The sequence below is a fragment of the Wasmannia auropunctata genome, unplaced genomic scaffold, assembly GCF_000956235.1.
Source record: "Wasmannia auropunctata unplaced genomic scaffold, wasmannia.A_1.0 LD335996.1, whole genome shotgun sequence".
Lineage (NCBI taxonomy): Eukaryota > Metazoa > Arthropoda > Insecta > Hymenoptera > Formicidae > Wasmannia > Wasmannia auropunctata.
In genome coordinates, this window is record NW_012026894.1 from 2,832,869 (window position 1) to 2,860,779 (window position 27,911).

General features: G+C 39.4%; 1 protein-coding gene and 1 long non-coding RNA gene across 3 annotated transcripts in view; both read right to left on the reverse strand.

Annotated features, from left to right (window-relative positions):
* Window positions 1-27,911, reverse strand: part of LOC105453706 (transmembrane and TPR repeat-containing protein 1-like) — a 122,718-nt gene that overhangs the window by 21,733 nt on the left and 73,074 nt on the right. For both annotated transcript variants that reach the window (XM_011695870.1, XM_011695871.1), the window contains exons 6-10: window positions 23,734-23,837; window positions 8,273-8,462; window positions 2,760-2,881; window positions 2,509-2,673; window positions 1,986-2,099 (exon numbers count right to left, since the gene is read on the reverse strand). In XM_011695870.1, coding sequence (XP_011694172.1) covers window positions 1,986-2,099; window positions 2,509-2,673; window positions 2,760-2,881; window positions 8,273-8,462; window positions 23,734-23,837 — 695 coding nt within the window. The remainder of the gene's footprint in view (window positions 1-1,985; window positions 2,100-2,508; window positions 2,674-2,759; window positions 2,882-8,272; window positions 8,463-23,733; window positions 23,838-27,911) is intronic.
* On the reverse strand, window positions 10,296-12,023 carry LOC105453705. The gene is made up of 3 exons (XR_974908.1): window positions 11,459-12,023; window positions 10,867-11,248; window positions 10,296-10,775 (listed from the first exon to the last, which is right to left on the reverse strand). It is a non-coding gene; the product is annotated as an uncharacterized LOC105453705 (long non-coding RNA).

A 27,911-nucleotide genomic window follows, 5' to 3' on the forward strand; every position in this document is an offset into this window, starting at 1 on the left:
GGGGGGAAGCAAAATAAAAAAAACGAACGACTGGTTACCACTTCATCTCGAGCGCAGTCGAGCTACGGCTAATTAATGCACTTTTGTCGGTTTGCTGCGACCCCTGCTCACGCTATGCACGAGAAACGCAATGGAGAAAAGGGCGGTCGAGAAGCAGAGAGAAGAGTCTGCATGTGGTAATAAGATTGTATTACGTCGACTACTCTTGTATGATATTCCGTCTGTTCTGTCATGTTACGCACGGAGGGGGTTATGTATTAAGCAAGTGAAAATAGATCGTGTAACGGCAAAGAAGTCGAGATAAAGACGAAATAATAACATAACACAATATGATTATTTCGAAAGATTTCTGTGATAATATTATTCCATGGAAATTTTGTGAAAACCTAAGGTAGAAAACAAGCATTTGGCGGGTTGGTTAAAAAAAAATGCAAATCATGGATTTGCAATTATATTGTGCCGCCGAGTTTATGCATTAATTTACCGTGGTCTATATATCTATCCCAAAGATGAAAGAATTATTACAAAGTTACAGAAGGTACGAAGCCGAAAGTTGATTAAAATTCCTCAGTAATGCTGAAATTTATAAATAAATCTTCTTAATTACTTTTTCTCCCCTTTCATCGTGATATTCTCTATAAAAGTTATAAAACCGTACCCGGACACAGGCGTATGTATACCGTAACGATACGTTCTTTCATACAAAACAACATTCATATTCATGAATTTCGTGTTTGATCTCCACTCATCCATAATTTTTATCAAAATTGATACGTAAGTACAAAATGGAATAAACGGGAGATTTTCTATAGAATTTCGATTGATAATAAACCCCCTTTTTAAAGCAATTATCCGCAATAGAAGCTATCGATTATGAAATAATGGAAAAATGAAAAATTTGTAGTGATACTTTTGGAACAGAATGTCTTATACAAATAATCGTTTGTTAATTAATGTGAAAAGTTATTCTGAGAAATATAGGTTGATTTATGTAGCACATTCATATATAAAGAAACAATCAATTTTTTTTATAATTATCTATTATAGTTATTCTAGATAGTCTGCTATTAAATAGTCATTAGACAAATTTGGCCTCGAAAAATCACTTTCCACGCAATTTTACTTATTTTAGTAAACTGTATTTGCAATCAGAATATCTCTCGCATTTACGCGAAAAGCTTCATCGCAATATCTGATCTGTTTTTTTAATACTATCATTTTTAACAGCGATGGCTTTATATACATGTTACAATTATTGGAAAGGTTTGAAACGTAAACTACATGGCCCATATGTTATATTCCAAATAGTTTATATGTTTCTGATATATTATATTTGTGTATCTGTATCAACAAAATTTCTAATCCTTTAAAAATATTTCCAATTTCCACTCTATTTTGAAGAGATATACGACAGCTGTGTAATTGTGTGATAAACAACTCGTTTGCGCATCTTGAATACTTGAATTATTTAATTGAAGCGAGTTAGTGTATTACTATAAATAGATATAAATATAGAATAAATTAACACATTTATTTTTGTTAACTTTTGAAATCTGACAGCTTCAAGTAAATATAACCCAGTTATGTATAGTATCTTTATGAAACATTCTCATATTGACGTAGCATTTCGATGAGATTTATGAAATGATGGATTTTATTGCTTGAATTATATCGATTACATCGAAATCGAGATGTTTTTCGCTATTTTGCGTGTATTACGCATGTACATTATTTACTGTTATACGTTTTAACGTAAACTTTTATGCATGTAAAATTTGGTTATTTTATAAATGATTGTCACAGCAAAAATATTTGTCGGGAAATAACACACCGAGAAATGTATATAATCTCTCCATTATTATATCAAATTTAAATGTTTCTTACTATTTGTCATTGTTTTCACGCGAGTAAACGAATATCACTTTTGTTCCAACGTGTACCTGGACATTTTGCATATACGGCACAAGAAAGAGAAACATACTTACCAGAGAGCCAACTGATAATGGTGGACCGCAAGGTTCGGTTGCGACGTATCTTTAAGGAAGTTAGCGAAGTTGTAATGCATCTTGGCATTGTAGGGTAGAGACCGCAGTCCCGCTCTGAAACAAGGCGATTTGAGGTCAGACGAGACCATCCGCTCGACCTCGACACGACCCCTACCACCCTCGTCATCCCATATCTACGTCTTAGTTATGTTTTGCGACCCCCATACATAGGCAATCGGCGGCTGCACCAAGTTCTTGAACGTATATATATATACTACTGGCACCACGCCAGTCTCCTTGTTTAAGTCAGAACTAGACACTCCCCCGTAAATGTCCACGATGTCTTTGCGTGACAAAATCATTTTTGCCGTAATTGCGAGGCTCAGATACAATTGCGTGCGGTGCAGGAACGATTATTTATGTTTGTCGTTAGCGCGAGGACTTTATTCAAAGCATGAAAGTTTCTCCGCTCGAAAACAATTAATAAAACATGAGACACGTAAATCCTTTATATATCACGTACTTGATTAATGTTTCTCTAGATGTCCAATCGTTATTCCGAAGAACCGTTCTGAAGCATCCTAAAACGAATAGGAGAACTACGCCTGTAGCGATCCAGCTTCTCCGTCGTGGTACAGCGGCCCAGCTCACCTGCATACCGTAGACGATCAAAATAATCCACCCGACACTGTAAAATTACAAGAATTCATGCCATCCGTTCCAACAATCGTTGAGATGGTATTGCAAAGTGTAAACACTTCAACAAAATTTTACCTCGGTGTATATAAAACCCGTTCTGCCACGACAAAACCCACAGTGACGAAAAGATTGGACGCAGGTAGGAACGGCAGCACCAGGAACATCCAACCAAGAACAAGAGGCGGATGCCTTTGTTGCTAAAAAAAAAAAAGAAAGAGAAATACATGTAATATATTACTTCGAACATTTGTTGTGTGTGTAAATACAGTTGAAATTCTCGTTAAATCCAACGTTACTGCATCAAAATCTCTTCAGCAAACTGTTACTGTAAGTTTCGTCATCTTTACGGGATGAGTTACTCGATTAAAGTTTATGTTGCTTTTACGTAACTCGCATACTCGTAAAATTATATTTGAATGCACTCGCAAGTTTTAAATGTATAACGAGTCATGATTTAAAAAGATGTGATATATCTTAATTTGCCGCTTTCTAATTGGCTTATCCAAAGGATAAATTCCACAGCATAAAAAAATATTATCGGAGTAATTTTATGCATGTAAATAAAATTGAATGATGTGAAATAAAATCATGCATAAAACAATCATATCTTAAAATAACATTTGAACCATCACATTTGCGAGGAAATGAAATATTTTCACACAATCGCCAGCAAGAGTATAAAAATACTACGACAACAAGCAACAGTCTTCAATGTTTTATTGAGAAATGAGGACAAAAATAGAGACTTCAGTGAGCTTGTTGTTTCTATTGAAATTTTTTTATCTAGTTTTTATTTAGCACACAAAATTCAACGATGAAAATGTAAATGAGTTAAATCATGTATACACAGTGAGAGAAAACATCCATCTTAAGACTTTTGCCAATTAATTCGTATAAAGGTGATATTAGACGAGGACTTAAATTATGTAAAGAATACACAAGTAACGCTTGAGATTCGATAAAACAACACTGCAACTTTAAACGGTCGAATCGCTGCTCGTAAAATATTGACTCCAGCAAAAACAAGAGTAGTTAATAAGAGCAACATAGCATAAAATTTTGTATGATAACTACATTAACTACGATTTTATTTTAGTAAATGAGTTTTATCTGGTTTTGTCTTGGTTCTCTTATTAAACATCGATATTTTTAATTATCCGTTTTTTGATTATCGTAATACATAAAAATAACCAGACGTTTCGATGATCAAAAATATTCCATCATTTTATATCTCCGTATCAAGTATATTCAAATTAATACGTTATTATCCGTGCCATTATATCACGAAATAAAACATACATTTAATGTACGCTGATTACACAACGGTCGATACTGTGGATGCTGAGGGTTGGTATATGAAATTATTGCATAAATCAGAATATCAGAAACACATATCGCGCCTAAACTGCAGATTACCTCGGGAGAGAAGCATGTTTACGAGACAAATGGAATGCTTCATAAACCTATGGTATCGCACGACACGCACGGATCGTTATTCCACGACGATGAAGAGAACGCCGGACTGCAACATGCATCTTCGCAGGCATATGCACGGCATATATGCACTTTTGTGTAACAGTAGATGAAGAGAATGGGGGGAACGGAATATATATCAAAATGGAAACACATAAAATGGACAGATGCGGATTCATCTAAAGCTTATGCATCTCATGTCTCTCACGCCGCGGAATCATATGAATTCAAGACATCGAACGAGAGAGCAAAATATGAGAAAAAGTTTATATTTTTCGAAAATTATTCAAACCTGAACCCGAACGTGAAAAGGTAGATATGTATTCATATGGAGCATCGAAGAGAAAATTTCAACATCGAATATTTATAACAAAATTGATTAAAATAATTTAGACGACGAGAAAGTAACAGCAGTTCTAATTCGCTGGAAGAACACAACTAGGATATGCATAAACGATATCAATTTGAAAATAATTTACACCATGAAAAAAATATGGAAATAAGAATATACATTTTAATATCGACGAAGTTCCAACGCTCTTCTATCTACATATTTCTACATCGATGGAAATGATGGAAGAAGTTGGAAAAAAAACCGATGAGAGGAACATGTTAATAACTGAAATTTCCACGAGCATGTTTTCGCGGAAATCTGTGAACATTGATATCGAGCATTATCACTCGAGGGATCAAGAGTGTTGCCGCCAACAATGCGACGTCATTCTCGTCGAGTTTATCTGATGAAAAAGGGAGCAAGCATACAAATAACGTGCTCGCGTCGCCATCAGTCGATGATGGATCGACTACAGTTAAAATGAAAACTGAGAACGACTATGGCGTTCTAGGAAGGACTCACTCTGTAATTGATAATGATGCGACGGAGATTGAGATGGGTTTCAGTGGAATTAAAAGTCATCCACTGGCCGATTTACCGTTAGCCCATTCATTGCTATCTCATGCGCACTCAAAAAATGCATCTAGGAAATCAGAAAGTCCATCGCAGTATTAGCGGATACCAATATTCAACTGCTGCTTCAGCCAAATCCTACAATCCGGATGCAAAAACGCGCTGACAGAACGTCAGAATAAGAATTAAACATGAGAAGGAAATCGAGAAATTATATATAATATTGCAGAAACGATGATTTCAGTTGTGAGTGTTAACGTTTAATTAAAATTGCATCGTTGGATTCACGCGAGGAAAATTATGAAGGCCAGTAATAAGTAATCTCGTGAGTCTGAAGAAAAGTCATCCGACATAACACATCTTATATAGAAATGATCGATTTAATGATCGTATAGTGCTAAAGTATTTGTAAGTTTGAAAAGAACAGAATTAATTATTAATGGTTTTTGAAAAAGATAGAACAATTTATTAATCGCGTTGAAGTGTTATGAAAATTGACAACGATTATTTCCAATGAATGTGAAGCCCACAGTGAATAACACAGCCAGCATAAAAAGAATAATAAATCAAACTAACGCAGTTATCATAACCATTATAGCAAGTGCCATACGGGTCATAACATAAATAAATAATAATGTAAAAAATGACGCGATGGAAGAAGTATTACAACCGCAACATAGAATAATCTAAATGTTCGGAAGGAAGACAAGATAATTACTTGCGTGCTGTTGTCGACAGAAAAAACCAACTTCACGAAATGCGAAATGCATGTTAAGAGTTATGGAAGAGGTAACGTCATTCAATTCATGTACGGAAGTGCAACACGAACGTATTAGCGATATTATAAAAGAAAGTTGGAAAGTTACAGCGAGCGTCGCGATGTCAGCGCGGACGATGTCTTTCAGAAAAGTTTAGAACAAATTTCAAGATAAATTAATGCGAGACTTAGTGACATAATTCCTATGTAAAATCATAAATGAAAATAATAACGGAATTTAAATAATCTTTCGAAAAAAAAGAGAAAATTATTGCAAGCTTAGAAAAAAGTCAATTCTGCAATTTCTAGCAATTTTGAAAACGTACGACGAAAGCTGATATATATAATAATTCAGTGGCATCGTTAGTTTCTGTCGATAATCAAAAGCGAAAAGGTAATTTTAGATAAAAATCAGAAAACAATATATACTACATAACATATTGTTTATCGATTGAAATTATTTTAGTAATTCTATTTTTGGACAACTTTTATATAATTGTTAAATAAATTGTTTTATCATAATAAACATCATGTCGACAAAACAAACTGATATGAAAGAATTCAATGTCTGATCGTAGTTGACGTCATAGTTATGGCACGTATATGAAAAACGAAAATAGAAAAATAACTTTATAAATGTATAACTGTGCACAAGAAACGAGCATAGCGTTATCAAAAACAAACATCAAAGTGGCGGCACAACGTCATCGTTATCCAATTCCATGCAGAAGCGCACAGATAGAACAGGAATATAATACAAATCTTCAGCGAGAATCAATAGAACGACATTCTCTGGTAAAAGACCGAATAGCAGAAAGTAAGAATAACGTTAGCAACAGCGAAGAAAGTTTAAAAACTGCTACAAATATCGTGATATTTCCAATATTTCAAAGTAATATCGAAAAATATAAATAAACGAGATTCGTCAAAAATATCGTTGTCGTTCAATTTGTACATTGAATGGATAATATACTTTCTTGAAAAGTTGCCTGAAATAGCCAATTATATTAATACAAATATGTTGATTGTTAACTGACAATACAAGTATCGACGGCGTCATTAGTATTTACTGATAATCAAAAGCAAAAAGATAATTTTAGATAAAAATTAGAAATTAGAAAACAATATATATTATATAATATATACATATAAATAATATATATTATTTGTCGATTCAAATTATTTTAGTAATTCTATTGTATTTTCAGAAAAATTTTATATGATTGTTAAATAGATAGATGTAATGTTTTAATAAACATCATGTCGCCAAGCCACATTGATAGCACTATTGATAGGCCTTAAAGATGTAACTTTGATATGTGAAAGTAAACATCGTTATTTTAAACCAAAAATAATTTATTTAGTTAATAATTTTTTAACGTAATAACATATGATTTATATTGCGTTCTAAATCTACAATATATTAGACGAAATCTTAGAAAAATAATATTCCATACAACATATAATAGAAACTTCCACTATAAAGATAATTTCATTATCTTGATTTTCTTTAACAAAAAAATATTGCAAATGTTAACGTCATGTTGAGATGAGAAAGAATTTAATATGTATAAGTTTTGAGACACTTGTAAAACCGTTAACCATGCCAAGCAATAAATTCTCAGACGTACACACGAGTTGACAAAAAGCAATCACACTTGTAAAAAGATCTTTCCTCCTCTCGCATTACTATGCGCTGCATGCGTAAGAGTAAGGATGACCCCGTTTGAGAAGAAGACATCTGTTTCCACTTGGTGCTTGCGAAGAGCTAAGGTAACCGCCGGCGGCCAGTCGAGCGTGTGAGATGACATTAAAAGCACAGATATGACCTCTTTGAGGAAAAGTGACCATCGACGTACAGACAACGAGTCTTAAAGAGGTCATTATGCCGAAGGCTCAACGGCCGTCACGGACGATCCAAAAGACAGCGGACAGAAGTGGTTTACGAGACGTGCGCTTACCGTGTGACTTAAAGCTTATGTTATGTAGTTACTACGAAACTTCTTTTACGACTCTCGAGTCGAGCGCAATTTCATCATTGTCGGACGAAAGACGACAGGAGTATTACGTTTCTTATGTTACGCCCGGCCCACGGCTGAAAACGTTTAACCGCGGGATCGTCATTTCGTAGACGATAACTGGTGGTCATTCCGCTTTATGATCTCGTAAGGTGACCGATAACGTCGACGAATCTACGATACCAACCACTTGATAAGAATAACTTCCTTTACGTCGATTCGTTAAAATAAAGGACTTCACGTAGAAATTCAGTAAATTTCTTACTAAAGCACTGACTTCAATACCGTACCTCATAAAGAGGGAATAATAGGCGATTTTTCCGACGCTTGAAGGAATATTTATGCGTTGCTCGCAATTTATATGTAAATATTCCGTTTAATTGTAATGCAATTTGACTACAATCCGCGACTAAATCAACTTTTGCACACTCACCTCGAAATCTGTGAAGGCTTTGTACGTGAGAACCAGACAACCGCCGAAGAATATAAAGGTGGCCAGGTTTCTGGTGTCCGTAAAAGATGTAACCAAAGGAACAGATCCCATCTGCCAATCGTGCGAGAGTATAGCCGGGCACAGGAGCAACCAACAATTTAGCGCTGCCAAGTAGCAAAAAGTCAACAATCTGAAATCAAACAGCAACTATGATTAGATCATTGTACAGTCGTATACTTTAATTAATAATTAATATTTTGTTGTTACAATTATTAATATGCTATTAATAATGACCGTATGATTCTGATCTGGCTGCTCTAGAGATAAATCGTCACGCGCTCGTCTGACGTTGACGAACAATTTTGTCGCCCTAATGCTTTTTTCACCGAAGAAAACTGCTCGATTGTCACGACGAAGGCGGGTTCTCGCGATCGGTATTGTCCTCTTTGACGTGAGGTGAAGTGGTCGGTCAATGAGGCCTGGAGTGGTGGTATCCTCCAGTTGCTGACATCGTGGTTCCATTTTCTCACTATCAGCATCTACCGATATAATCACCGATATAATGCCCGCCCCTAGTATCTCCACGGCGAGCGTCTGTACGATCTCTTCGGCGAGGGATATTCTCGGTGTATCGTCGCGCTTCTCGGGACGGCTTACTCGGCAAGTCTATTGTCTCACAAACAAGCCCTACACGCACACTACCGGGTCGCATAACGCGCCGGTAAATATTCCGCCCGCGCTGTTGTGAGTGTTAATTCCGATGGCTCATGAGTCCCTCTAATTGTCCCCGGGCGCGCCAGATGCGGCGACACCCGGCATCGGCTTTATTCACCGGGTAGTCGAAAAGCGAATGAGTAACAAACGGGAGGAGTGTAAGAGAAGGAGAGATTTTAAGCCCGTTCTTCCAATAAATTACCCGAGTTGATACAAAAGCGTGAACTTATCTATGTGTAAAGATAAGGGAAACATCACAAATTACGGATGGAAATACGATGGAGATTTATAACGGCGTGCGCACTGTTACATCGCGATCGTTATACATCATCGCGGGTTAAATAAATTTTCTCTGCCAACCATTTTTGATAACATATATTTCCGCCCGAGTAATATGACTTTTTAATGTATTCTAATGAATCACTGTTACCCCTTAAATGGTACATCGAAACGTACTGAGAGGCATTAAAATTTAAATATAGAGAGACCTCCCTAATTGCTCCCTTGGCGCAAGAAAAATCTACATTCTGTGCAGCGATTGTTCTAAATGTTCCGCGATTAACGACATTTATCCCTTTGTTATTTCGTGCTTGAGCACGTATATTGTACTGCTACCTGCTAATTAATATCCATCTCTTGGACAGTTGGGAAGTGAAAAACGCAATGTAACTCGAGGAGAAAAAAAAAAGCAAAGACAATAACGTATCTCGGCACGCTGAGCCTTTTTCTGCATAATTTTTCTTGCCGCCGGCCATCTATATTTTCATTTTGTTGAAATGATTGATGAAAGCTTCCGCATCACGATTTCCGCGAGACACGGGAAATTGGGAAGCTCCTGATGCAGGAGTAAGGGGCGATCTGAAATGTCAAAATAATAATTTGTGGCATACGTCAAGCGCGACGCACGTACTGCCATGTGAAAGAGCAGGATTTCCCCGAGAAAACGGCCGCACATAGAGAGTGACATATTCCCGCACGTCCACTCTTTTTGGAAATCGCGGGTATTACAGAGATTGCTATAAATCTAGAAAGGATATTCTCAGATTTGTGGACTTTCATGGACTTCCACAGAGTCGCCCAAACAAATATCCGCTTTTCAGAGCTGGACCTCCATCCGTAGTTCGCCAGTTGGTAATAGATAATAGTAGTAGCAATAGTAGTCAGGGACGCTTCTCTATTTTCATGTGCCAGATATATATGTAAGAGAGTAACAAATGGTAAACTATAAATTTACCGGCAAATATATAAAAGAGCGAAAGGACAGTAAAAGAAATTTATTTCTTACACTTTGTAATATATCTTTGTATATACATATCACAAATTATTTAATCCTCTCTCTCTATTCTAGTTTGTTAATTTAACATTTGTTATCTTCCACATTATTTCCTGTTTATTAATGAAAGCATATTGAAAATTTTTACGTTCACACAACGTAGAAAAATTAATCAATTGGTTCAATTAAGACCATTTCATTAAGATGGTTCGCGCCAGACACCGTTTCTTGTTGGTCTTACGATCGTTTGTCAAGCCAACGAACTTCAGAAAAAGCTTTCCTTTGAAGCCGTCATTCGCGTAGAAACGCGATGTCATTAGCTTTTAATCGGACCGTTCCATCAATTTACCCTCTCTTTCATTCAGCCGCCCTCTTTTCCTTCTATATACCTTCGTGATATGCGGGTATCGATTCTGTCGATGCTCATAAGCGGTAAACTTTTCCGTCCGTATTCTTATACGGTTAACGTATTGTCGGCCTCCATACTACGCGTATTGCGTCAATCATATGGCGAACCTACACGTCACACACGCGAAAAGGAGGGAAAGCCAAAAGTTCGGATTAATATAGGAAATTATTCATGAGTCGCCAGTAATATTAGATGTACTTGTCATCCTTTATTAACATTCGCTCTCGGAATGTGTCCGAACGGAGGGTGACAATTTTCAAAGAGCTTCGGGAACGATCAATCATGGTTGAGAAATTCATGAAACCAGGTGCAAAGTGGAAACTTTAATCGACGCTCGCGTGATAAGTTCTTCGCACCATCGTCCGTTCGTTTCGTCATCGCCGGCACGTAAGAACTTTGATCTCCCGTACATGCTTTTGAATTCAGATGAAAGCAATTTCCCTCGATTACCAGGCCGAGGTGCAAGATAGGCTACGATCGATTCGCACGTGTTCCTAAGCATTCACTTGGCGATTTCGAAGCGAGATTTATTGCATGCATAATCACGCAGCTTCTAAGCACGCAAACCGGCATCATTTTTCTATGTCAAATTTTTCAGATAGTCACCCCATTTGCATAAATGCAATTTCCAAGCGCGAAGTCATGCATCATGTAATTAAAAACACATGCATACCTGTTATAATTTGTTAGTAATGTTTTTCACACTGTATCAATTGAAACATAAAACACTTAGACTGAAATGCACATATTAGTTCTAGAAATAAAGCCAGATATCTCCACGATAATATACCTCTTTGATAAAATTTGCCATTTTGCTAATGGGCATTCATGTCGCGTCGCGTATTTTCTTTCATCGCACAAATTCTTCTAATACCAAACTTTCAGGACGTAGACTAAATTTAGACGCTTCGCACAGCGGGATAATAAATTATCAATCTTCTTGCGAGACAGCGCATTTTGTTTCGAGACAGCTCGTATTGCGTGAATAATCGTGACAGTCGCCGTGAATCGTTATAACCGTGAGGAATAAATTCCGCGTCTCTGAGTTATGTTACACCGTTTCTGTCATAAATTATCTTTTGTGTGATCAATAATTTTTCGTCGCATCTTCCTTTTTTTTCTCTCTTTCTTTTGCGAAAGCGTGACGCTGAATAATCTAATTTCCGGGTTATCTCGTTATTCTCGTCAAGGGGTCTCACTAAAAAGTAGAGGCGATCGACGTTGTTGCGTACGAAGCGATTGACCGGGAAACGACGGCGATATCGTGAGAAGAGTGACGGTGCGGGAAGAGGTCTCTGTAATAGAGGTTTATTGGCAATTAATCTTGCGAGCCGGATGTGCCCGCTTCGTCGGGCACGATACACTTCCGTCTCAGCGAGCGACCGGTAAACCGAGGAGAGATGTATTGCGCCGTCCCACACGAAATCAAACGTACGTCCTCCTCTCCGTCCTCCCGCCCATTCCTCCCGTCGATGCCGAACCTCCGGTGTACGCGCCGTGCGTCTTTGTCAGCCGCTCCGGAAGTGTATTGTTCCCCGAGTACCTCCGGTGCTCGCAAGGTGCCCGTCAACCTGATCGAGTGGGCTAACATACGTAAGTGGCGTTATCTTTTCCGAGTTCGCGTTGCGTAGTATCTAACGTGTTAAACTTGACTGAAGTGCATCTATTTCATCGCGATATAACGTTGACAAAGCGTGGAGTTGATCGCGCGTTACGTTCAAGCGTTTATCATAGTTATCGTGCTCTCCACGCCCACGTCGAATTATCCAATGCGAGGGTGGTATCCTGAATTAGCTCTCTCTCCCCCTCTCTCGCTCTCGCTCTCGCTCTCGCTCTCGCTCTCGCTCTGCGCAAGAGTATCGATTTTCTTTAATATTTAATAGTTCGATTCTGTTCTGGTGGTGTCACAAAGAGAACAATAGCACGCATCGATGCGCCGTTTCCGTGAATAGTAGTAATTCCGTCATCAAATTTAACCTCGATGATCGGATATCGCGAGCTGCGATATTGCGGTTTGATTTTCAATCGACGGTCCGCCGATAGAAATGCGCGCCACACGGAATTCGAAAAAAGATTCGCGCTTGCCACTATTCGTTAACCGGGCTTGTCACACCGAGCTGTAGGAACCATACCATTAGAGATAATTATTTTTAGCACTGAAACGGACCACCATTCAGCGCTGTTATTATTTCCACCAAATCAGATTAATAGTCACTTGCGACGGCCGTAACTGTCAGCTTTGAGTATGTCATCAGTATCTTTAATTAAGAATTGTCATGGAGATGAAAAGAGAAATGGATCGGCGTCAGGCAGTGGCATACATAGATATTGTATTCAACTCGATCTGCGTTTTCCGCTTAAATGCACTCATCCCTTCGCGCTTCCGACTTTTCGTCGTACCACAGCCCGTGTCGTCTAGACGTTACTCTTCGGAAATCGGATTTTCTTCCCTCGTCGTTAATAGGTTCGTATTAGTTCGACTCGCGCGAGTTGTTTTAATTGAACGTACATACATGAGAACATCGGAACTCTCTTCCAGACTATAAAGAAAAGAATAATTACGAACGAACGATATAACGCGCCGGCGTTACACTGTTTAGAGTCGTGTTTCGGGATATAAACGCGAGAAACGTGCCGCGCTCACGCCAGCAAGTTCATAAAAGATTCTTGCTAATTAAGAGCATCCGATCGAAAATGGCGTGCAAAAGGAATCGTAAAACACTTGGCGTCGCAAAATCGCATTTATTATTGCATCTCTGTTATATAAAATAAATTTTCTTTGCACTGTTATTTATTTGTTCTACGTGTTGCGCGCGTTTAATTGCCACATTACAGCACAATATTTGATTACGCTTCATTAAATATACTCAAGAACCGTATATCTCTCGATTATCCTTTATACATACATTATACTTCGTGTATATAAGGTATATATTGGCAAAGCAACATTCATTGGCTAACGCACTGTGCGCTCAATAGACTATGATCGAATGGAATTGATGCAACGCGAAATTGGATTGAAATGCTATTTGCAGGATAGTATGCAATAGTTATATGCTTCATCGCTCATAAATGATACATCGTTGTAATACCTACTGAACCATTTAGTTCATTACATGGTTAATTTTGCAACGAAGCTGTATTTCTTTGCAAGCCTGATAAATATATTACGCATTAATTTGATTAGGCACTAATATAATTAATCCAATCTGCGAGGATAAATTTCGCCGCCGTAATAGTTAAGCTCAATCGCGTATAAACTTTGGCCCCCCTGCACGTATGTCCACACATTATTTCTGATATACTCTCGCGGAGTAGTTTCAAACTTTGTGACGAAGGCCGAGACTGGAACCATTAATACGGTTTTCATGTAATTTACTTGGGAACATTAAGCACTCGTCTACCTATCTGTCTAAAATTACTCTAAGCTTTCCATATTCTATTACGAAGTATGTATTTCACGTAATCTAAAGATTATAGATAAAATATAACATTGACATATATTTTTAAGTAAAGTGAAAGAGAGTGAGAGTGAGAGAATGTATAAAAAAGAAAGAGATAATTATTTATCTTGCCAAAGAATGCAATTTTATCTGTTTTTTTTTGCAAATTCTTTTGCATTTTGACACTTTTGAAAATAGCGTATTGTCGCGAGCGTAAAAGTAAGCGGAGGAAAAGCGGGAGATGGAAAACAGTAACGGCAGCAAAAAGAGAATTAGTAGGTGGGTCTCTATGCAGATAATTTGTGGCGTGCAATCCCGACTTGGCTACCCAGCCAGAATAGGTAAGGCGTAAGCTACACCTATTTCGCAGTAATTTACTCGACTTCCACCCCCTACCCGAACGAGTGGAGTCGGAAGCGGCAGGGTTGATTGATCGAAGGCGAAGCACATCGCCTCCTCGCGCTCGCGCGGCAGGATGGGCCGTCAGTCTTGGTTACTAACATACGGAAACTGATGACGATCCAGTTCTACGTACGGACGCGTCAGAATGGGAATTCAGGAAACGCGGCGTACAACGAAGCCGCACGCTGCGATTTAGCTATTCCACCGCCGACTGCCGCCTCTCGTCGCGCGGATACCTCACCTCACCTCTACCGCGGCCCGGTATCTATATTTCTCCAACTGCACTGTTGTAATGAATGGAAGACGTCGGTATGGATGATGACGTACGGAGCTTTCGGGTCTCGGGTGAAACATTCAGGGTTCAACGCGTAGCCATGTATATCAGATATGTCGTTGAGGGATTGTCAACGACATCCCCCCGGTGATGTCTCGTTGTCATATCCAGCCATTCGCGTATCCGTGTTATAACGATATATGGACAAGGTCTCTCTCAGGGGTTTCAAGTTTACAACCCTATTCCCACCTCATGAAAGAAAGAGTAGCGCTCACCAATGTACTAGTTCGTTTTGTTAGTTTCCTTTCGATTGAGATGAATCGTAAAGGATTAGCGTGTATAGCTACTTTTTTATCGCTATAAAGTATAAGATGTTGCTATAAAGTATAAGATGTAATAAGTAAATCTCTAATATTGGAAGAAAATTTCTATCTGAATATTAATTATTGTATAAATAAAGTATTCGTTATACAGGTCGATTTTAATTCTCTTTGAATATAAATATTATTAATTATTAGCGTAAATAAGCATCAGACTGAAAAGTCTCTTATAATACGAGATCTGGAAATACGATTATTGGATTTAGTGCATTTGCATTAACGCCTCACGATACTTGTTGATATATTAATTTTTTATGCCAGACTAATTTTATTTAAATAAATCTGAATAAGTGAACAAGGGACCGTCGTAATTATGATGTGGATGGTCGATTTTTCGTGAATACCGCCGCGAGCGCGGTTTAATAATACTTGGTAACTATCTGTATGTAATATTCAAGATTAATGTTCTCTATATGCAATAATGCACATACCTCTCTGCTTGGTCTATATAACGAATAACTCATATATATTGTTACGCACGCATGTAAACCTACGTATATTTCTGGTACAATAATATTCAGCGTGTAAATCCCAGTTGCATTTTGCATTATGTAGCATTCTCAAGTGCAATAACGGTGACACCGACGGTAAATCGGAAGAGCTAATATAGTTCCAGAGCCACCATTACTACAGGCAAGAAATCCCTTAAGCCGTTAGATTTATTCTGTTCCTTGTCAGCAATAAAGCATTTATTCAAACGTCATTCAGAATGCAACATTAATCTATTAATGTTCGATTACAAATTAGATTATAGAACAACTTTTTTATTACAAAGATATATATATATATATATTTATATTTATAATAATATAATTATATATATATAATTTATATATATATATATATATATATATATCTTTATATATATAATGTATAGGTATGTACTGCGTATGCCAGAATGTCTCGATCTCTACATATAATATCTCGCAATCAAATATACATGACACGGTACACTCAAACTTGTATGAAAATACCGTTTGCGTAAGAAAACCGACGATGTGGCTTACCCAAAGTGCTCTTAGAGGCTATAGGGAATTTATGTCATACCGTATCAGTTAGTCTGAGACATTCCGCGGCTTCGGAGCTCGGTGTAAATGCGTGCTGTTAACCGCGTTCTACATCTTTAAGGCACCTTGGATCTGCCTCTAAGGCATCGTACACGGTGAAGCGACGAAATTTCGCGGCCGTACTGACTTAATGTCCTCTAAAGTGGTTAATGGATAATTTAACGTCATTGCGCAACCCCCTACACACAGATGTGCGCGTGTGAGGTAGCTACGCGATGAATGTGACTCACATCTCGCGTGTATCATCACGTTGATGCTTCCAAGAATGTTCGTGTAAGTGACATCAAACGAGATATAATTTTGCTAGAGTATGTAGAGTTCAACATTTACTCGTGCAACATTTAGATATATATTCGTATCCGTGAGCAATAGATTTAACGTCATTTGAAGTCTTTAGACGCTTAACTTTTCGTTAAAACTGTTTCGAACTTTCGAAAATGTTACGAAACGATAAATTTGTGAACGGCAGTTTTACGATACACTAATCTACACAAACATTTTCTTTATTATGTATAAAAATGTAGGACAGACAATCAGCGACGAAGAGTAGAGAATGCGGTCCGAACTGTTGTGAACCAACGAAGCAAAGTTAAGTAATTTTCTCCGCACATAATAAACAGTAAAAACATCTCAGGAAAAAGCACTCCAAATGGCGGATGTTAATATCAGGAATGCCTTTATCAAGCTTTAAATTTTCTTTACAGATTCATTTATTCTTTTTTTCGTCTTATGTCGAAAGTAAAAAATAAAATAAAACTTATAGAACGAGGGTAATCTTGTGTGTGGAAACCGTTATATTGTACTCGCTTCTATGGTTGGCCATCGATCTATGAGGCAAACCAAGATACCGACAGACATTCTCGAAACATCCACTCGTCTCTCGAGCATCGGTTAATTGGATACTCCGCAGCCGACACCAACGGCGACATTTTCTTTTTACAACAACCCTCCTCTCTTCCTGTCTTCATTCGTCGTAGATGACATGTATTTTCCGTTTAGTCTCACAGTTTCCCGAGCTGAGAAGAGTTGAAACACGACTCGCTGAGAGACCATGTAGCAAAGAATTGTGTTCCAAGACAACGCGATTGTAAACTTTGTCTATACGTTTCTTACATACCGTGAATTCTATTATAAATAATGGAAGCGTATTAAAAAATCATTGCAAGACATTGTATGAGATACGAGGAAAATCCATCGCGGAAGAGGCATGTTGAAGGAAATAGCCCACATTAACAGAAATGCCGGTAACGAATTCTTTGATGTAAGAATGAAAGAGGAAAAGAATCGCAAAAGCTGTTTGATATCAACTTTGTTGCTTTGTTCTCGTATATGAAGTATAAAATTTACTACCGCGGGGGATTCGTTAGAGAACGGGTGCCTAGACCCTCCGGATATAACTAATTACGCGCACTCGGCGGTGTCGTCGCAGTAGCTTTGTCAGAGGCGTTTTATCTCCGCGCCGGAATTTTCACTCTGTCCAGAAAGTTCTCTGCCCACGTACGTTCTCGTTGATCTTGCGAGAGATAGGATAACCACGTTGTGATCGTTTACTTCGTTTTCGTTACACAGTTACGCAATTAAAGCCAACATGCAGCCTCGCGTTAGTCGCAAAGTCGTTATTTAAAAAAAAAAAGTTTAATTATGCTAAGATATAAATTTTACAAAACAAGAAATTATCTTATAATTAATTAAATGTATTTACATATATCTCTGACAAATGATTCAGTTGTTTTCCCTCGACTGAGGGAAGGAGATAATATTTCTTCCCGAACGTATATCTTCGTTCGATTATCGAACGTTTATTTATGAAATTATTTAACAGCCTGGTTTTAAGCGTTTCATAAACGGTGTTAATTATCCACATCGGGTATATTAACGTGCAATCTTTACGATGAACTCGCAACGCGAGTCTATATGGAGGAAGAGAAGGGGGAGGGAGTGGGAGGATGAGGCTGAAATTCCGGGAAGGCACACAGGTGCTTGAATAGGACATAAATTATAACAAGAGTATACGAAGTTGCTACAGGGAAAGTACTTACGGTGAGAAAGAAGCGCATATGTCCGTAGTTGACTAGCGGTATTAACCGAGGCGTGGTACGCGCGCGAATATTCGCATACAAAAATACGCCCCAAACCCGTAAATCTGCCTTGCTCTTAGGTTAACGTGTGAGAAACGGTTTTGCATATTCCCATAATTTTGTAGCTCGTGAACTTTATACCCCACTTTTTCGCCAGCTATTACACGAGCGTTACAACCCCGCGATAACCAGTTATTGCCGTTTGAATATATCGAATATATATGTATTATTCACTGTATGAGAACGAAGTAAGACTATTTAACAAAATACATTTTACACATTACAGTTTCAACTGATAAATCGAGCCACTTTTCTTCAATTCTAACGTGGAAAGGAGAAACGAGGGAGGCTGGGAGCTTGGCGCCATTTACCGCAAAAACTTCCGATCATAAGAATTAATCATCCGGCAATGAGACGTCCGCACGAAAACTGATCTGTAGATTTAACGCCTCGATGGATTACCCGGACGGGAAACAATGAACGTGAGTTTCATTATTTTTCACTGTCGATCGATAGGGACATCTATATATTTTATTTGATCGCTCTAACATGAGGTTTGAAGTCGATAAAATTGGAATTATAATTTATGTAACTCGATCACTTTACCTCGAATCAGAGTTTTATCCATCCGCAAGATTTTCGGATCTATGAAGACAGGACGAAATAAACAAGCACTATACAAAGTATTTTGACGCTTCCTTTCTGAGGTCGCTATTTGCAATATGTAGCAAAATACTTTATACGGACAAATTGAGATACGCGATATTAAAATACAGAGAGTAATACTTCAAAGATGATTGAACAGGACTTTCAGGGAAAATGGCCGTGAGAGAGCGCGCAGATACAAATTTTCTCGTAACAATATTCTCGGTCAAAGGATTACGTCATAAAGACATGCTATTATACATACAGCGATGGAAATAGGAGCGAGAGAGAGAGAACGTTATATTACGCTCTATCGCTATCACATGCATGAAGTTCCATCGTTCGTGCATGATTGTCAGTGCACCGTAAATGACTGGCGTCTGCATACGTTTGCATTTTCGCATAACGTGGCTCATAAATATGAAAGTGAGTTTCGACATCCTCCTTAAAGGAAATCACGTCAATACGCGACAACATGGTTCGACTGGCTTTCGCCTGGATTGTAGCGCGCGGTTCTTCTCATGATTCCCGCGCCCGATATAAAATCCTACGGGCGTAGTCGACAGCGACACATTCTCCCTATTGTTAAGAATATTCCGAATTTCGACAATTTACTGTCATTCACATATTGAATAAAGTAAATGTCCAAAAAAAAAAGTTTTACTCCCGGTGCACAAAACGCGCGATTGAATAGAATTGCGCATGATTATTCTAACGCTTCTCTATCACGGATATTGATAAAAATTCAAAGTGCACTCTGTCACGTTGTGGGTAACTCGTCTCAATTGATATACGTATCAAGGACTCGCCCTATAATTCAAATTCGCACGGCGTAGGATTTTCTATAAATTTTTGTTTTATGCATATTATCGTAAACGTTGCACAATACTCTGCTCTACACATAAATTTTTTTTATGCTCCCGCGTTATGATACCATAAGGAAACAAAAGAGATATCGAAATCAAACGGAGAGGAAAGTGGAACAATCTTTTTACGAGGAAACTTACGTTAACCATTTATAGCGTATTCCTTCTGTTTTCCGGGATATTCCGTAGTTCCTAAGAGGTAAGCTGTTTTATAAACTTATAAATCTCCCGAGAGTATTCCAAACGTACAAACGTAAAGAAGAAAGTTTCAAGTTACTATGCTGCATAAATTCCAATGAACTCTTGCGGCGATTTAAAGAACACAATGAGGTCTCGCAGTAACCTCGACGAGTTCCATCGTCGTTATCATAACGACGTTGCCTATATACCTTTTTTATTTGATGCACAATTCAATCTCCACCATGATAGTGATTAAAAGTTATTTAAAGTCAATGTCAATTTGAAACGCTAGAATATTCAATAATATATTTATATAGCAGAATGCACATATGTATATATTTGCATTCTAAAATTACTAGTTCAAACATAATTATCGTTTATCACATGACTGATATTTATGAGATAAACGTAACTAAATATACAACTGAGATTGCTAAATTCGGCTATTGCCACATGCAATTTTGTAATCGATTATTTATATATAATCTTCTGTGAATATATTCCATGACGAGCTCAACGTGGAACGGGAATATCTTACGAGAACTTTATTGAGGAAAATCTCGCCCGTAGTAACATTCGTAATGTGTCGTGCCCGTCTTACGAAGTCTGCCTACCGCGTGTTAATATTTTACGACAAAGCCGGCGCAGGCTATGGTGGATATGACACGCGTATGGCGCCCGTAATATCATTGCACATGGGTACGGCAATAGACTGAGACATGATAGGGCGGACCCGACGTGGAATTAATCACTGCGAAGATCGTGCGCGGTATATACGTGAGTCTGTCGTAACCGGAGGGACCCTTTAACGATTCCCATTTACCCTGTATCTACAGGCTTGACGTGCGGAAACCTCTTAATACACTCTTTCGCTACTCTCTCGACATCGAGTTTCTCCTAAGACTCGTTTGAGGATGTTGCCGCACTTCGTGTAACACACATTTATATTGAATTTTCGTCCGAGTAATGGAGAGAAGAAGCAAGATTTTCTCGTGAATGTAACGACATTTGTGTTAGCGTCTACAGTGGATCGCGAAACTCGGGTCCATTTGTGACTCTTATAGTCAAGTCGGTGCGCGATGTAACACGTTGGCATATGCGTTTCGTAAAATTGGATAGCATGCTCGGGAAATAAGGAAACTGATGTCACACGACAATGTAAAATCGCGAATCTTGCGCGCGCATGGCGCGCGCGAGGCGAGATTGAGGCCGGGCACGGGTGCATCCTGCGTACACGTTGCTGCAACGTGTAGTCGTAATTGCGCGTTGTCGGGGAAACGTTGCGAAGCCCTTGTTAATAACGGGCGAGCGCGGGATGATTTATATCGCAGCCTATTTAGCGGCGATTAGCGCTTCGCGCAGAGTTACGCGCGCCAGTCGTCCGCTTAACAAGCTTAAACTTAAATTACCGTATTAATCGCGCGGCAGCAGCCGCAGGGTCTAACCGAGTAACCACCTGAGCGGCCGAGAGAGCGGTACACGCGATCGCAAATATGTCGTCCGGTATTTCCGGGACCTCGTAAACGTATAACTGCATTAGAGCGGAAACTCTCCACGCGCGCGACCTACGACATCCTGCCGGCAAATCTCCTCAAGTTGCAGCGTCACCAAAGGACACGTGCCGCCGCGTGAGCCGCATGTGCGCGGCCCGACGAGGAGGATATTTCGAGGACAAGGCGCCCGCCGGGATAACGGAGGGAGGAATAGAATACGATGTGGAGCGCGCGCGCGCTGTACCGAAAACGCTTGTCCGATGTAGGCTCGCGCGATCGTAAATTCCGACGAAACGACGGTACATCCAGCCAAATTATACATCTCGTAAAATATTCCCGGCCCGGTTTCTAGCAGACAGCTTGAAAGTATTTCGCCTAATATCCTCTCTTCCTCCGAGGTCCGTTTCTTCCTTTCACTCGGGATCATGCGACAAGGCGAAGAGGGTGGAAAACTGGGATTGTACCGGGGAAGGAAGATGAATAAATACGGCGGTAGGTTCGCGGGAGGACAGAACATCGCTCGACAATACGTTTCCGTATGTCACAGAGAGACGTTATAGGGGCGCCATGATGGGAGCAAAACAATATTACTCAATATGCTAAAATTATCAAACACTCGCCCTCTTTTAAAGCAATAACTAGAGAATTTCCGTTCTTCGCGCCTCTCTTTCCCTCGCCGTCAGTGAGAAACGAAAGCGCATCTACAGAATGCCGTATTTAATTAGCGTTCCTTCACCAGTCGCGCTGGAAAGAGCAATCTTACCCGGTTGCTCTGCCACGTATGAAAGAAACGCGCAGAAACGTGGCTTTTATCATGAAAATGTAATGGTATAACTAATTAATTTTGTAGAGCAGGCAGACTAATTGCATTAGGTTTATGACTGCTTCGAAAGATGCGCTTCTGTAATTAAGATAATTTTTCACGAGCGTGAAAAAGGCTGCTCCCCTCGTCCCGGCAGTGTGGTACTTGTCACAGAGAGGAGCCTCTCACCGAGGTGAATATATACTTCGTAGTCTCGTCATGAACGGAAGTTTTGTGCGGCGTCGCGTCGAGAGAATCACATCGCGCGACCATTTCCATTTTCCATCTACGTGAAACGTCGGGACACGTCCGTTCCTTGCGAGACGTAATAGATACTGCGGTCATGCGATATCGTTGAACTACGGGATATAGCGGAATCGGATTTACTGGACATGTTCAGCGAGACGTAAAATCGGATCGTATATTAGAAAATTTTTCGTGGGTGGTACGCGCCGCACGATCTCGGGAACTCTCCTCGGAACACCCACGATGACGCGCCACCGAGAAAACTTGTAAAACCGGCAGAAGAAAATGTCTCGAGAGGCTGTCGAGTAGGTTAGAACTGTGCGAATCGTAGTATCGTACCCAATACCGTCTTCGATGAGATCAACGGAGAGATTTTTCGAGAGTAGCAACCGAAAAGTTGCACCGCGCGCTCGAACTCTTTGAGGACGAGACTCGAGCGAATCGGTGGCAGCGGGACGCGCCGCGAATCTGTTGCAAACAAGCAATTGGAGTAGAAAAGTTGGGCAGACGAGACTTCCGGTTTAACCTGAGAGCACGAATTGAAAATCCTTCTCCGGCTGACAGTCGACTGAGGCCTCTGAGCCGCGGGATGCGGCATTATAGAAGACATTTTAACTCGAGCATTTTGGAATGAACAAAAAACAGTGGTAGAGGTGTTCTCCATGTAGATATTCTAATATCTTGCGTATTTTTTAAGATAATCTCTCTTTCTCGGAAAATAAATGTAAGAAATGCTATACAAATATATGAAAAAAATATTCTGTTTTTCTTTCTAACGATCACGGAATTGGTGAAGTATTACATATATCCGTATAAATATTTCTCTTTCGCCTTTACATCAGTTTCGTGAAAGCAATTGGATAAGTACCCGATTGGCTGTTAAGAAAACATTCTTTCACAGAGGTGCGAAAGCAAACAATCAAAATGGCATAGCAGCTTAAATGTTTCCAACTGTTGAAAGCACCGGGCGAGAGGTGAATACGGGGCTGAATCAGATCAAAGGATAAAGTCGTCTTGTTTCCATTGTCATCCAACACTTTGATCTCACGTATACGCGATACGTTACTCCTCAACGAGGGACAATGGTATAAAGTTTCCAGTCGTTCTCAATCGCTGTGAGTTTTGAAACGTTGTAATAGGATTCCTCGTCGCGACTCGCGTAACATAAAGGATTTATATAGATACTCACCTGACGTGGAAATAGGGATGAAAAGCAGCTGGATTATCCTGCGCGGAGAAGTTCGGCAAAGTACCATGAAGTAGAGCGAGCCGCACCACAAGAAGTATGCTAAACTGCAAACATTAAATGGTCGATAAATTTTCATATTGTTACAGTGACACATTTTTCTTCTCGCGCGCTCATGGAAACGTCCACTTTATAACAAATGTGGACTCGAAAGTTTTTTTGCAACGTTTGAACTAATATTCAAGACTAATTTAACAAACTTGCTTATTTTTAATGCTTTAATAAATTTTACTGTTAAGAAGAAATTGAAACCGTTAAATGTAGAAAGTTAGAGAACTTACATATATAACTTCGTACATGTGTGAATATCAAACGTGACATTAAATCAAGTGTCTCTTATTTGCATTAAATCGCGCCCATATTGCGTGCATTTACAATCGCAGCTTTTATGCTTTACATTAACCGACACCAACATTTTGCTGTAATCGAACCATAAACTACATTCTTGCATTTATATAATAAAGTAAAATAACTGAAACTATGCTTTTGGGCAGTCTCTCAAATCGTTTATTCGGTTTATTGATTTACTGCACGACGGTAGAGACGTAAATACAGAAACGTATAACGATGCAGTGAAGTGAATTAAAGTAGAGTTAATGGTTCAAAAGTGAACGGATGGCAAAGGCAAACTTGTGCATTCGTATGCCATGTCCACGTGATACGATTTTCTTCCCCACGTTAATTATTCATCATCCGTAAGATACGTGGCGAGAAAGCTAGTAATGCGTCTCGCAATAATGTTAGTTAGACGACACGACGCACCAGTCACGTTCTGCTAAATGGTTTAATTAAGTAACACGATTCGCGGGTCTGAATAGCAAAGAACGAAAGGTAGTCGTCTCTTCACAGCCTCTCTCTCTCTCTCTCTCTCTCTCTCTCTCTCTCTCGCGTGCGCGCGCCAAGACGTCGTCACGTTCACGCAGAGAATGACACGGGACCGTCGTCACATTTCCGTCACGTCCTCCGCAGAGCTCGCTAACCCAATAGACGTCCGTGCCATCCTCCGATAGACCACTCTCTATCCCTTATTCCGAAGTTATCCGGGGAGGGCGTCGTTGGCCCTCTCACTATCTCTCCGCCTTTGTACCCTACGTCGGGGCCTCTCTCGCTCGCATTCTTGTCGGCGGACAGACACGGGCGGTGAGTGGTTTCTGGAAGGGTTGGAGAGTCGGACAATATCTGCCAATTCGAGGTATTCATATCCCTCCAGGATCGAAGTCGACAGACGAGGGTAGCGTCCATCCTAAGCGGTCATATACGAACACGTCGTAACGCCGTCATCGAAACGCCGCATCCTGTAGAGACGTTCGACACCAATGCCCGGCCTTGTTCTTCGATGGGAAGCTCTTGGAATATTGTATTACGCCACCACGACGATCCCGGCTGACCTGCGGAATACGGCGCGCGAGCGGGATGGAAATTCAATTCCGATAAATATCCGACGCGCATGAAATGTCGTATCGCATATTGATGCAGCTTTTTTTTCTGACGTTGCGAACTTTTAACCATGGATGAATACACAATCGTAATGCGTTGCGTTGTAATACCCGCGGCGGGTGCAGTAACGACGAAATAAATTACAGATTACAATACATTCTGCGGATTAACATCCTTATTCTTTTGAGATTATAAGATTTTTCTCGCTGCAAAAAAATGCATCTTTTTACTCAATATATTCGACTAGATATCGATTACTGACTAATTAGATAATGATAAAGTGGCTGCAGAAAGCAATCGCGATAATGCATTTTTTGCTGATGCAGCTTCGATCATAATTTGTCCTTAATCGCAGTATCTCAAGGGGATGTAAGACAAGCGAGAGTTAAGCGTTAAGCCAATCAGACAACAATAAGCGTATAGCAATGTACAATCGGTAAACAACGTATATACCTCTCCCTCTCTAATGGATTGGCCTATTGATTAGGTTTGTCACCTTAGATGTTAGCTGTATGATGTGTCTGTAGCGCTCATGTCTTCCGACACAATAGCAATGATATTTTAGTGCAATCAATTTTATTTTATTTTTTTAAGCATTTGAAGAAATGTTAAGTAATCCAAAACCTCTTTCTAAAAAAAGAAATCGTTAGTACTCGAATTAATTTCTTATAATTAATTATAATATTTAATTTAAAATTTAACTAAACTATTTAATATAAAATTTAATTTAAAAATTAACTATTCCAAATATAAAAGTTATACAAGAAGCGTCCCTTGTCTCATTTATTAACAATGATGAGATATTATTTTGCAGGTAAAATATAACGTCCTCAATTTGTTCGAATAAAGGAATCTGTAAATCTGACAGGCTACGTTTAACGTACAAAGTATAGTATTCTATTCTGGGATATTAGTGGGCTTTCCCGGCGATGAAGACTGAGAAGCATCGTTGAGAACGACGTACCTGGAGGACGTGTAAGTGCTGCGGGATGGCGGAAACGACAGGGGGTGGAAAGAGATCCGGGATATGTAGATAACTGTGTGAGGGTAGGTCGTGTGCAAGCACGCCTCCCTCGTTCGGCGGCATAAATTAGCATAACTCAGAATCGTGTTCGGTTAAAGTACTTTCCATGCGCAACCTTTATTCCCGCATTGGCCCGCGTGATGGGTCGTGCTACCCTGACTTACCACAATACGTCTTAAGGGCAAAATACGTTATTTAGCAATTCCTATGTACCGAAAAGGGGAAGGGGGAATTATACAATTGAATTTTCCGCCTAATTATACGCTACAGAATTTTAATGCGCAACTTTAAACTCCGTTACCTTGGAAACTGTCTTACTTCTATAGAAACTTGACTTATGGAAAGATTAATGCAAACTTATAGAAAAATTAAGATGGAATTGTCGCTTATGTATCATTTTATAATTGCTAAATATTTGATAGTTAATACAATGCCTGCTTAATTATGGGCGCATGGTATAACCGTTACCGATCGTGAGAGATATGCTATTCTTGGATCTCTTTATTGAACACTTTACCGCGTTGGTAAGGGTGCTTAATACGACGCCGTCTAAATTAATTCGCGACAATAAAGACGATGAGCGCCGGCGCCGCAAGAGCCCGGCGTTTCTTGGGTATGAACATCAACGATAGTAAAGCGCCGAGAATTTAATAGCGTCTCATAAACTCCGTTTAGGGGTTACACCCTACGGTGTCGTGATCGACCAGCATGACCCCCGATGGATTCGTGCCGAAAATACGAGAAATTCGCATCCCTTATCGATAAAATTTACCACCCAACTTGAGACCCCTTTGAAGACTCACGGCACTTCACGCCTGCGTGGATTTTACTAGAAAGAGAGAGCCTTCTTAAAAGCTTTACTATTCGTAAAAACTTTAAATCCTGTTTGAAAATCAAGTTTCAAAGAGGATTCCAAATTAAACGCATAAAACGTTCGATCGAAATTAAACTGTGCAAGTTTTCCGCTTTCTTTGAAGTGCATTCAAGTTAAAATGTGATGTTTAACTTTAAAGAATGTATCCTAAAGGAAGATAAATTAACCATTTAATTATTGCCGTCACTTAACAAAATTAATTGCGAGAAAACTGATTATTATCGTGGCCTGCCGATGGTAAGCCCCGTGCCATATTTTCGATTGCCGAGCGTTATACAATACCCATTTATGCGAATCATATATCATTCTGTTGATCTTTTGAAACTGCCGCTATTTCCATCCCACGCTTCGTTTGCTGCACAGTTTGTCTTGTGTTGCACAGCAGTTCGAGGAATGTTATTTATTTTCCGCGACCGTAAAGGGAAATTCTCTACGTCGAGTGTATCTATGGTAACAATCGTTAAATTTGCTTTAAGGTACGAGTTGCTGTAAACATCCTGCGCCTGACTACTACAGCCGGGCGATAAAAACGAAAGATATCGGTCGTTAAGAATTAATGCGGACACGGAATAGAGGATCCGCGCTAATTCCGCGGATTATAGAAGAGCGACGATCGTGTTTCTCTTAACACGTAGGAAAAATCCCCCTTAAGATATAACGCCCCGAATGCCAGGTTACATTACGGCAGTACGTGAATACACATTTGCAAACAGTCCGCGATCACTTCATCAAGACTTTCATCTTCTTCTTGATATCTTCGATAAATTTCCTGAATAAAGCAATCAA